This window comes from Artemia franciscana, unplaced genomic scaffold (genome assembly GCF_032884065.1).
Source record: "Artemia franciscana unplaced genomic scaffold, ASM3288406v1 Scaffold_289, whole genome shotgun sequence".
Lineage (NCBI taxonomy): Eukaryota > Metazoa > Arthropoda > Branchiopoda > Anostraca > Artemiidae > Artemia > Artemia franciscana.
In genome coordinates, this window is record NW_027063627.1 from 1,173,407 (window position 1) to 1,186,308 (window position 12,902).

Below are 12,902 nucleotides of genomic sequence, written 5' to 3' on the forward strand. Positions count from 1 at the left end.
TAATACTCTGTAAATACGAAATAACTACGTGAGCACAAAGAGGTCACAGCCCAATACTTTAGTTATAATTTCTCTGGAAATGGGACGGAATACGCTGTGGCAGTTTGACGTCACAAAATCCAAATCCACCAGGACCCGAACAAATCTCTCGAACTTATCAACTTAAATGAATTTTGACGGTAAATTTAGAAATTACATATGCCTCATACCTATATATACGCGTTTAGACATCGGTACATACATACATTGTGCAGGTTATTTCCTTCCTGAACGAAATATATGCAATCTACAATGTGTCAAAAACTATGCCTATGTTAAAAATAATGAGTCTAGAAGCAATTTGAAGCATTGTAATTTGAAAGAATGTGATGGAGTAAGTAAGGTAGATGAAAGGCAAATTTATTTTCACTTATGATGATATTTCCCAGTGCCTATCATTTTTTGAACAGTGCAAATGTTATTGCACTGTTCTTGCACTTTTGAACAGTGCAAATCAGTTATTCTTATTATTAAATTAAAAAAGTTTTTTTATGGCACTTCGTATTTACCGATCATAATTTCTGTCTGTCTGTTGGTCTGTCGGTCCCTGTTTTGCTACTTCGGGCACTTCCAGAAAAGCTAGGATTATGAAAGTTGACAGGTGTGTCAGGGACCAGACCAAATTAAATTAGAAATAGTCGCAAACCTGATTCGACCATCTTGAGGGGAGCAGAAGGACGGTTAATTCGGAAAAATTAGAAAAAATGAGGTATTTTTAACTTACGAATGGGTGATCGAATCTTAATGAAATTTGATATTTTAGAAGGACATCATAACTCAGAGCTCCTATATATGATCCCGACGGGATCTGGTGACATTGGGAGGAGTTGGAGGGGGGAAACATACATCTTGGAAAACGATTAGAGTGGAGAGATCGGGACGAAATTTGGTGGGAAGAATAAATACAAGTCTTAGACACGTGATTGACATAACCGGACCGGATCTGCTCTCTTTGGGGGAGTTGGAGGGGACATAATTCGGTAATTTGAAAAAATTAGAAAAAATGAGGTATTTTAACTTATGAGTGAGTGATTGGATCTTAACGAAATTTGACATTTTAGAAGGACCTCAAAACTCAGAGCTCCTATATATGATCCCGACGGGATCTGGTGACATTTGGAGGAGTTGGAGGGGGGAACCGACATCTTGGAAAACGCTTAGAGTGGAGAGATCGGGACGAAATTTTGTGGGAAGAATAAATACAAGTCCTAGACACGTGATTGACATAACCGGACTGGATCTGCTATCTTTGGGGGAGTTGGAGGGGACGTAATTCGGTAATTTGAAAAAATTAGAAAAAATGAGGTATTTTAACTTATGAGTGGGTGATTGGATCTTAACGAAATTTGATATTTTAGAAGGACCTCAAAACTCAGTTCTCCTATATATGATCCCGACGGGATCTGGTGACACTGGGAGGAGTTGGAGGGGGGAAACAGACATCTTGGTAAACGCTTAGAGTGGAGAGATCGGGACGAAATTGGGTGGGGAGAATAAATACAAGCCCTAGACACGTGACTGACATAACCGGACCGAATCTGCTCTCTTTGCGGGAGTTGGAGGGGACAAAATCCGGTAATTTGAAAAAAATTAGAAAAATGAGGTATTTTAACTTATGAGTGGGTGATTGGATCTTAATGAAATCTGATATTTAGAAGAACCTTGTGTCTGAGAACTCTTATTTTAAATTTCGACTGGATTTGGTGACATTGTGGGGAGTTGAAGGAGCAAACAGGAAACCTTGGAAAACGCTTAGAGGGGAGAGAAGTCCTAGATACGTGATTGACATAACCAGACCGGATCCGCTTTCCATGGGAGAATTCGAGGAGGGGGGGGGTTAATTCGTAAAAAATAAAAAAAATGAGATATTTTTAACTTGCGAACGGGTGATCGGATCTTAATGAAATTTAGTATTTAGAAGGAATTCGTGTCTCAAAGCTTTTATTTTAAATCCTGACCGGATCTGGTGACATTGGGGCAAGTTAGAGGGGGAGACCGGAAATCTTTGAAAACGCTTAGGGTGGAGAGATCGGGATGAAACTTGTTGGAAAGAATAAGCACAAGTCCTAGATACGTGATTGACATAACCGGGCCAGATCTGCTCCCTTTGGGGGAGTTGGGGTGGGGGTGATTCGGTTAATTCGGAAAAATTACAAAAAATGAGGTATTTTTAACTTACGAACGGGTGGTCAGATCTTAATGAAATTTGATATTTGGAAGGACCTCGTGTCTCAGAGCTCTAATTTTAAATCCCCACCTGATCCGTTGATGTTTGGGGGGGAGATAGGAGAACCGGAAATCTTGGAAAACACTTAGAGTGGACAGATCTTGATGAAACTTAGCGGGAAGAATAAGCACAAGTACTATATACGCAATTGATACAACTGGACCGGATCCACTCTCTTTGGGGGAGTCAGGGGGAGAAGATTTTCAGTGCTTTAGAAAGTTTAGTGCTTCTGGTGAAAATCGGTAGACGTGTCAGGGACCTGCACAAATTGACTTGATAATAGTCGTCTTGCCGATTCTACCGTCCGAGGGAGTGGCTGGAGGGAGGGAAATTCGTGAAAATGGAGGTAGGTTTATTGGATCTTATTGAAACTTGATATATAGAAAGATTTCATATTTCAGATGCTCCATTTTTAATTTGGATCGGATTTGGGGACAAGGGGTGGAGAGGGAAATGGAAACCTGAAATATTGGAAAACTTTTAGAGTGAAGAGATCGGGAACAAACTTGATGGGATTATTAAGCACAAGTACTAGATACGTGATTGACATAACCAGACCAGATTCAGTCTCTTTTGGGGAGTTGGGGTAATTTCTAGTACTTTAGCAAGTTCGAGAATAAGTACAAGCTATAGATTCGTGATTGACATAAGCGGACCGGATCTGATCTCTTTGTGGGAGTTGGATGAATTTCTAGTGCTTTGGCGAGTTCGGTGCTTCTTAACATGCTAGGACGAGGATATCGATAACTCTTGTACCGAGTCTAATTTTAGGTTCCGACCTCGTCACAATTGCCATATGAGCTCTTGTCTCTTGTTTTAACTGAAAGTAAGGAGCGAAATTAAAACTTAAAACGAACAGAAATTATTCCGTATTTTAAAGTCCCCTCCTCAGTGCCTCGGTCTTTACACTAAAGTTTGACTCTTTCTCACATCTTTACTATTTAAAACAATAAAAAACTTTAGCATAAAGAGGTGGAGGCTGAGGAGGGACAGCCCTTTCATATACAGAATAATTTCTCATCGTTTTAAGTTTTAATGTCGATCCTGACTTTCAGTTAACAAGAGCTAAGAGCTCATATGGCACTTGTGACGAGGTCGGAAGAGCCAAAAGCTCATATGATATGAGCTCTAGCAAAATTCTAAAAATCAATAGATTGCTTTCAAATGAAAATCAGAGGCTTACTACCGGTCGGGATTTAAAATAAGAGCTCTGAGTCAGGAGGTCCTTCTAAATATCAAAATTCATTAAGATCCGATCACCCACTCGTAAGTTAAAAATACCTCAATTTTTCTAATTTCTCCTCTCCCTTCAGCCCTCCAAATGGCCGAATCGGGGAAAACGACTTTATCAAGTCAATTTGTGCAGCTCCTTGACACGCCTATGAATTATATCGTCCTAACACACCCAGAAGCACCAGACGCGCCAAAGCACTGAATTCCACCCCCTAACCTCCCCCCAAAGAGAGCTGATCCAGTCCGGTTATGTCAATCACGAATCTACGTTATTTAATAATGAGTTTCTAATCTACGTTACTAATCTACGTTAGTTAAAATGAGAGTTCTAAAGCACAAGATTCTTCTAAATATCAAATTTCATTAAGATCTGATCACCCGCTCGTAAGTTACAAATACCTCATTTTTTTCTAATTTTTCCGAATAACCCCCACCCCCAACTCCACCAAAGAGAGCGAATCCAGTCCGGTTACGTCAGTCACTTATCTTGGACTTGTGCTTCTCTCTGTTTTAAGCGTTTTCCAAGATTCCCCCCCCCCCCAATGACACTGGATCCGGTCGGGATTTAAGATAAGAGATCTGAGTTACGAGGTCCTTCTAACTTCCCAATCATCAATACTATATGTAAACAATGGTCGAAATTCCCAACTTGCAGCCCTTTCCCCGGGTACTATGGGGGATTAATTCATTCTTAAAGACATAGTTATTAGATTTTTCGACTATGCTGAACAAAATGGTTATCTCAAAATTCTAATCGGGTGACATTGGGGAAAAATGAGCGTGGGAGGGGGCCTAGGTATCGTCCAATTTTTCGGTCACTTAAAAAGGGCACTCGAACCTTTAATTTCTGTTTGAATGAACCCTCACGTGATATTCTAGGACCACTGGGTTGATACAATCACCAGTGGGAAGAAAAAAAACAAACGAAGACAAATAAACATGCATACGTGACCTTTTATATGGCATCAAATACAAAATTCCAAAATTTTGCAGAGGGGAGCTTGAAACCTCTACGGTAGAATTTTCTGATACACTGAATGTGAGGCTGTGATTTTCATTAAGATTATATGACTTTTAGGGGGGTTCCCCTTTTTTGGAAAATAAGGCAAATTTTCTCAGGCTCGTAACTTTTAATGGGTAATGCTAAAGTTGACGAAACTTATATATTTGAAATCAACATAAAAATCTGGTTCTTCTAATGTATCAATTGATATCAACCTTCCGTTTTTTAAAGTTTTGGTTACCATTGAGCCGGGTCGCTCCTTTTTACATTACCACAAACTGTTTGATTGCAAAATTGCCACAATATAGTGAATTTTAAACGAAAATTGCCACATGTCTACAATTCAAATAATCAAATCATTTCAATTTAAGCATTTCTGTTGAAATAAAATTTATATTTATTTGCTATGTGAATTCAATACGACGGACTGCTTAATGACTTTTAAAACATGAAAGCTAGAAAAATTTGTTTTTCATTATAAAAAGTTGTATGTTGCATTGTTTTCTAAGTAGTGTGTTCAACCGATAAATTGTTAATCATATTTTAAATTCCCATTTTTAATAAATCATCTTGTTGTTTATTGACATATTCCATTTAATATTTAAGTTAGAATTATACTACATAATAAAAGTCTATTTATTTTTATTGTTACACTTTTTATTAGAAAACCCTGCACACCTTACTTTAAGGGCGTATAATTATATTTCGGTCAACCAAGGGAAGGGGCACCAAACAACAGTCCGTTTACCCCAAAAAACGTCTAGGGACGGCACTAATAAGTAGATAGATTTAATCAGTTGTAGTTGGATAATTGAAGTCAGATGGGATCAAGGGGGGGGGGGGGGGTGTCTACTCTGGGAATTGTCTAAAAATTTTAATCTTTACTTGTAATATCTAATCGAAACTCCAATAATTCTCCAAATTATCTTTATTGTAAATGAAACACCTAATAAGCGCAGATAACTTCCTATTCTTAAAGTTTTTGATTTATCAAACAGTTCGTGGCAACAAACTGTAGTAAGGAGCGACCCGGCTCATTAGTAACCGAAACTCCATAAAACGGAATTTCGATACCAAAAGTTACATCAAAATAATCACATTTTAGTGCTAATTTTAAATATATAAGTTTCATCAAGTTTAAACTTACTTTTTTTATTGTTTTAAAAAGTAGAGTTGTGACAAAGAGTCAAACTTTAGCGTAAAGAGCAAGGCGTTGCATAGGGGAGAACCCCTTTCATATACGGAATAATTTCTGTCTGTTTTAAGTTTTAATGTCACTCCTTACTTGCAGTTAAAAAAAAACTTGTTTTTTTATTTAATATGCAATTATTTCAAACAGTTTGTGGTAACGAACTGTAAGAATGAAGCTACAAGGCTCAGTAGTAGCCGAAACTCTAAAAACGGAATTTTGATATCAATTGATATAGCATCAGCTTAGTATGTGATTCCAAATATATATAAGATTCATTAAGCTTAGTTTTACTTATAAAAGGCTAAGAAACAGTGAAAATTTTCCTGATTTTTGAAAGAGGGAGGACACCCATAAAAGTCATAAATTTTGAATTAAAATCAAACCGTTAGATTTCGCTTATCTGAGAACTGTAGAGGTTTCAAGCCCCTGTCTGCAAAAGTATTGAATTTTGTGTTATTTACCTGAAGAAAAATCACCAATGCGTGTTAATTTGTTACTTTTGTTGTTTTTTTTTCCAGGGGCGATCGTATCGAACCAACGATCCTTTGAACGGAAATTAAAATTTCTGGTGTCCTAAAAAGATCGGACAGCCACTAGCCCCCTCCCAAGGCCCTTTTTTCCCAAAAAACTGTTCGATCAAAAGTTTGAGATAACCATTTCGGTTTAGCATAATTGAAAGGCTCCAAAACTGTAAATTTAGATTTACCATAGCCCACACAGCCTCTGAGGATAGGTATGGGGATGAAACTATGCTAAGGATAAGTTGTAAAGGATAACAACGATAATGTGCGATCTATGAAAACCAGTTTCATAGCCACAAAGACAAATAACGGGTGACAGAATGCATTGGACTTGTATAATTTTGGCTATATATTTGTAAATTAGACGGGGGTGAGGGTGAGTTTAGGCAAGGTTAATTTACCCCCACACCCCCTAACATGCAAATACATAGCCCAAATTATATTATGCAAACGAAAGTATTATATTTTCATCATATTTTGGCATATTTCATTAGGACTCACATTACTTTACTTCTTGGGTGTGTTCCGTATTAGTTATACGTAACAAGTACCTTTTTAAATTAAAGAAGCAATAAGACCGATGCTTATCAAAATTTATAAAGGGTGGGACACATTTTTTCCATGAAAACATAAAAAGGTCATTTTTTAAATTATCACTGGTGTCCCAGTAATACTAGCTCGACTAGAGTAAAAAGAAAATAGTTTCTATATTCTTTGGGAAAAGAACTGGGGTTTTGGATCGACAAGGAAAAAAAAACAAAAAGAAAGCAAATATTCTGATTAGATCACCGATAACCAATTTTCAGTGATCAGGTTCTAAACGAAGGATACCAATCCTGGAAAATATAGAGAGGAAGCGAGGATTTTGTTCTATTCCCTGCATAAAAACGCAAAAAGGCATTTTTCAAAACTTCAATGGTAATTTTCACCTGAGAAAAACAAAATATCTTAAGCTAACTTTACCCCGTTCATGTAGGTGCGCCCTTATAGAACATGGTAGAGAAAAAAACACAGTTATTAATTACAATGACAAAGATTATTATAATTCTAGAGATTTCTAGTCAATAATCTAGTGACTTTTGTGCTGATTTAGGTGGGTTTTTTTACAAGCATCAAGAGATTTTTTTTTCACCGGGTGGCAGCCTTGTAATTGAAACGTGCAAGCGGTGATAGGCATCTTCCAAGACAAAGACTGATGTTTCAAGGCTTTTTGCCATCAAACAATATAATTGGTCAACTGGCAAATAGATTTACGTCATATACTCCTGGAGCTGTGATATGCTCCCGGATATATACAGGATTAATTTCAAGTACAAAAATGGTACTTAATGATCTACTACTACCTCACAGATCTTAGAATTCTGAAGTGAGAGGGGTATTGCACCGACGAGCGCATAAATAGGCAAATATATAAAAGATGCCCATTTTGCTTTGGTTCAAGTCTGGTTTTGCTGGTAGACTGACAGTCGGTAATGAAACCCCGAAACGTAGTAGGCACACTTTTACAGAATTATCCTGTCCTTCGGCCTATGAGAATCAAAGATTTGATTGACTTCCTGCCTATTTTTTAGATTTGATGATCGTATCCATTGCCCTGAGTTGCAAGGAAAGACGGTTCACTACTGGCAGTGTGTCAACACCCGTACCAGAGTAGAAGTCATACAATGTGACATAAGGTTTATGTCTCAATTAGACATTGCTTCATAGAGTGGCACAGAATCAATTACTTCCATATGGTACCACAGTTCCATTTCGTTCCAAAAGTGGAACAATTTTTTTGTGTACTTTACCTTGTTTGAATAAAAAAATGTGCTCTTAAGTATTATCTGAATTTTATTGTCTATTTGATTATTCAGGCAAGAAAAGGTTAAGCGTTTGCTGAACACAACATGAAAAACCCCGGCGTACTTTGAAAAAAGAATTGTACCCATACTTGATAATTCCTTAACCATTAATTTTACAAGAATGTCTACTTTGAAATAAACCATTTAGACGCAATTTGAGCTACCTCCAAATTGACTTATGCGATCCATTTTGGTATTATATTGAGTATATGTAGTAGACTTCGCAAAATTTGTTCTAAAATAATAGTTTTCGATTTGCCGTATTCACTTCAAGAAACAAAAATCAACTAGACCTACGTTGCCTGGGCAACGTGAAGTGTTGCGGCAACCTTTGTCCGGCTTTGCCGATTAAAGTGTTGCGAGAGCAACACTTTGGTTTTGTTTCTTCGCTATCGGTTAAATGCTGAAGTTGTCAAAACTATCAAAGCTTTCAAAACGGCATATTCAAAGAAGAACACAATCAGTAATCACATGATCAAATTCTTCAGCGTTGAAAAAACAACAGCAAAAGAATATCGGAAAAAGGGACTAAATTGAGTTTGCAGCCAGTTGAACTTTATCCTTTTCAATCGTAGACATCGTGACGGATGGAAACTTGGAACATTATCTTATATAATCTAGTTGGTATTATAAAGCTATCCGTAACTTTTCAGGATCAAATACCATAGATGTGCACCAATTTGCACAAATTTGTAGCCCCTCATGAACCTCCTCTAGCAACCCATTCTTGCTTACAAGTCCCTCTTCCGTGAGAGACAAAGAATAACACAATCAGTAATCAGATGATCAAAGGCTATTCCTCAGGGTTGAAAAAAAAAAAAATAGTGGAAGAAGGGACTAAATTGACTTTGTAGCCAGTTGAACTTTATCCTTTGCACACCATAGGCTCTGGCTCGAGGACAAGCAAAAACCATCCTTTTTGGCCCCAGGCAAGAGTCGTACGGAGCTTTCCAAAATATAATGTCATATTTATCAATCCGGCCCAAGGTCCACACTTTCTGTAAAAACCACACAGGTTAGACCCTTACCAGTTTCCAGGAATAAGCTGGAATCGACGGCATAGGAAAAAAAAAAACAAAAAAAATGGGATAAAACCAAAGTGTTGCTGTGCAGTTTACTCTTCGCCTATAGTAGACGTATTTTGTTGAAATGTAAAAAGGAATTGTGCAACAAATTTTCGAATCTTTTTAATTCGACACCAAAAAAGAACTAGGAACAATATCTTGTATAATCTAGTTGGTATTAATTATAAAACTATCCGGAGCTTTTCAGGATCAAAATACCATAGATGACATTCTATTAATTATTACGAAACTACCTCATTGTTTTGTATTATCGTTTGTACCCGTTGCGTAACATCTTAATTCTAGGTTACAGTGGTTGATAGACCATCGATATGAACTTTCTTACCGACAGATTTACAGGGATCGAATACAATGTGCACCAATTTGGACAAATTTCTAGCCTAAAGTGAACCGATTTTTACTTACAAGTCCCTCTCCCGAGATAGACATCAAGTTCAACCGGAAACAAATAATGGGTACACCAACAAGCAAAAGTTGCAAACTCCTCATCTCTGAAAATGATTGTAACCTAACAGCCGATTATTACTTACTAGGCCCCTAAATGTCACTTTGCAGCCGGTTGAACTTTATCCTTTTCAATCGTAGACATCGTGACGGATGGAAACTTGGAACATTATCTTATGTAATCTAGTTGGTATTATAAAGCTATCTGTAACTTTTCAGGATCAAAATACCATCAGGGACCCATAAATTTCCTGTAATGACTCGCCATCCAGGATCGCTTATTATTGGGTGGCGAGTCATTACAGGAAATTTATGGGTCCCTGATTCCATAGATGTGTACCAATTTGCACAAATTTGTAGCCCCTCGTGAGCCTCCTCTAGCAACCGATTCTTACTTCCAAGTCCCTCTCCCGGGATATACATCCAAGTTCACCGGAAACAAATAATGGGTACACCAACTAGCAAAAGTTGCAAACCCCTTGTCGCTGAAGTCATTGTAGCCTAACAGCCGATTATTACTTACAACTCCCCTACATGTCTTACAATCGGGAACCAAGTTGTTCTTACCATCAATTACACCAGAAACAGATAATAGGTACACCAATCAGCAAAAGTTGCAAACCTCTCATTGCCAAAGATGATTATAAGCTAATAATCGACTGTTGCTTGGAAGTCCCCTACATATCTCACAATTGGTATCGACCTATTTTTGGTTCAAGTGTGTACCTTACCACTGAAGTTGTCAACCCCTTGAAACTTTCAACTGGTGTATGTCATGAAGGAATTTTTGTAACAAAAAATGGATGACATATACTTTGATCAGCTCATCAAGGTCTATCGATTGTCATTGAAAAAAAATTCTATCTGTCTTAGTTCAAAAGTTGACTTTTTTGCCGGAGGCCAACTTTCTAACACCACCACTTAGAAAGGAGCAAAGGATAAGCTCTAATTTCTTTAGCAATGAGAGAACTTTTGAAGTTTAAGAGGTATATCTGATACCATTTCTCTATTGCAATCCCAAGTAGAAAAAAAGAATGGTAAAGTCAGCTGAAATCACGAACAGAAATGGCTAGAAACAATAGATGGCAAACAATAGAAACAATCGGACCCGTGGGAAAATCGCACTTTTTTGTTTCTGTAAATTTTTCTATTTATCACTCAAAGAAGATATATTGGCTGTGGGGCCGGGGAACTACCGCATATATTTAACACTTATAGATTTTAGTCCATCTTCAATTTGAAACTGGTGCCTGCTTGCTTGCCTGCTAGAACGGAGCTTTCCACTCGAAAGCAGAAACATGGTTTGATGAAACGAAAGCTTGGCTGCACAACTTCAGATACTCCTCTCTGACATAGGCTATATAACTCCACTTCACTTCGCACACCATAGGCTCTGGCTCGAGGACAAGCAAAAACCATCCTTTTTGGCCCCAGGCAAGAGTTCTACGGAGCTTTCCAAAATGTAATGTCATATTCATCAATCCGGCCTGAGGTCCACACTTTCCGTAAAAACCGCACAGGTTAGACCCTTACCAGTTTCCAGGAATAAGCTGAGATCGGCAGCATAGGAAAAAAAAAAAAAAAAAAAAAGAACGGGACAAAACCAAAGTGTTGCTCTCGCAACACAATTATTTAGTATGCACTTACAGTTTTCAGAATTCAGAAAGAGTGGCAGAACCTATATTTAATTCTTCTCAGTAACAGTTATACTATCGAGCAGCATATAGGTTTGTTTTCTAAAACGGAGGGAACTTTATGGCATGTGTAGGAAAAGAGCACAAAATCGTGGAAGTGTGGTAACCATGTGTACAAAAGCTAAGAAGAACATATAAGAATCTTGATTTTGTACTTTTTCCTTCGGTCTTCCAAAACACAAGAATGGTGACTAGATCAAGAAAAATAGATTAAGACAACAGATTAAGAAAACATAAAGACAAATGGAAATGAGGGTCTAAATTTTTATCCTCTCTAAAAATTTTAGTCTCAACATTTAATATATGATCCGCAAAGACAGAAAAAGTCATAGGGTCCCTACAACTTTGTTTAATGAACATATTAAATTATGCGTGACTTCTTTCCATTTCAATTACTCGGTGCAAGAACAAACAACACAAGAATGAAAAGATATTGTCAATTGGAGAAAAAGAGGGCTAGTTTTCAAAAATTGTGATAGAACGTAAGAAATACCTCGTCAGTCTGTGATCCAAATAGTAACAAGTCAAATGGGATTGCTGCAACCAAGTCTATTGTAAACCATCCTTTAAGGTAGTGAACTGCAATTTTGGCAGGATGAGATACTACTTCGTCATTGGCATTTACAAACGTTGTCCGAAAATTTATTAAAATATCGATGATAAACATCACGTCCACTAAAAATGAAGAAAATTTTCAACCATGGACCAAATAGTAGGGTTGTTGCAGGCTCAAAATTTGTTGAACTTACGAAAGTTATGAGTATTCATTTCAGTAGTTATCATCAAACATAGCCTACAGGAGCAAACACGTCTGCAAACGTGGTAGGTCAAAATCTTCTCTTAGTCATTCAAAAGGAATCTAAGAAATATTTGGAAAATGATGGCCTATCATGTCGGTTTTGGGCATTTTAGAACACAATCTGAAAAACCCCTAATTATATTCTAGTTTTATTTCTCTTTGCGCAAACACGCATAGATTTAACAGATAGCATATTAGTCAAAAACCTTAACCTAAAATGTGGGTACTTTAACTGGCTTGAATTGCCAAATATAATCCTTTACGGCCACCTATCAGGGCTAAAAGAAAAACAGTTTATCCCTGAAGAGGGTGAAAAATAGTAATAAGAAAAGATTTTAAGGAAGCTAGAACTTCATGAGAGGGAGTAAAGAGATGAGCTATAAGCAGATTGACTTGGAGAGAAGGAGTAAACGTAACTACATTAACTAGAGAGGGCTCAGTGCCGCAAAGAGTTGTTCTTAGAAACATGATTAGTATAGCTAGAATTTAGTATTTCATGTACGGAGAGTACACGAAATAAAAAATGGAGTGAAATCGAATCTATTACTGAAACATGAACAACCAAAAATGTCTAGCCTATCGTTACTGAGGTAAATATTAAAGATAATCATAAAGATAAGTTTCACTGTTATATTTTTATTTTTTTATGTTTGTGCTTTAAATATGACTGAAGATAAAAGAAAAATTACTTTTACCAACAGAGTATATTAGAAACATGATTTTAAACGAACTTGTGTTCTTCCCTCTGGCCAAGCCCCATATATTTTATAATTAACAGACAATTTAAAAAACACAAGAATTTTCCTAATCCAAAAAATTTC

The 12,902-nt window shown here is 37.0% G+C and overlaps 1 protein-coding gene and 1 long non-coding RNA gene across 3 annotated transcripts in view; one reads left to right on the forward strand and one right to left on the reverse strand.

Annotated features, from left to right (window-relative positions):
• Window positions 1-8,034, forward strand: part of LOC136043059 (uncharacterized) — a 78,385-nt gene extending 70,351 nt beyond the window's left edge. The window contains exon 2 of the long non-coding RNA XR_010621540.1: window positions 7,787-8,034. This is a non-coding gene — a long non-coding RNA (uncharacterized LOC136043059). The remainder of the gene's footprint in view (window positions 1-7,786) is intronic.
• LOC136043058 (potassium voltage-gated channel subfamily H member 7-like) overlaps window positions 1-12,141 on the reverse strand; it is a 159,682-nt gene extending 147,541 nt beyond the window's left edge. The window contains exon 1 of one of the 2 annotated variants that reach the window (XR_010621539.1): window positions 11,776-11,955. Coding sequence is in view for 1 of the 2 variants with exons in the window: in XM_065727962.1 (XP_065584034.1) it covers window positions 11,776-11,949 (174 nt within the window). In the remaining variant the exon portion in view is untranslated. Of the gene's footprint in view, window positions 1-11,775 lie in introns of both variants that reach the window. The other variant, XM_065727962.1, reaches the window with a different exon arrangement.
• Between the last annotated feature and the right edge of the window lie 761 nt (window positions 12,142-12,902).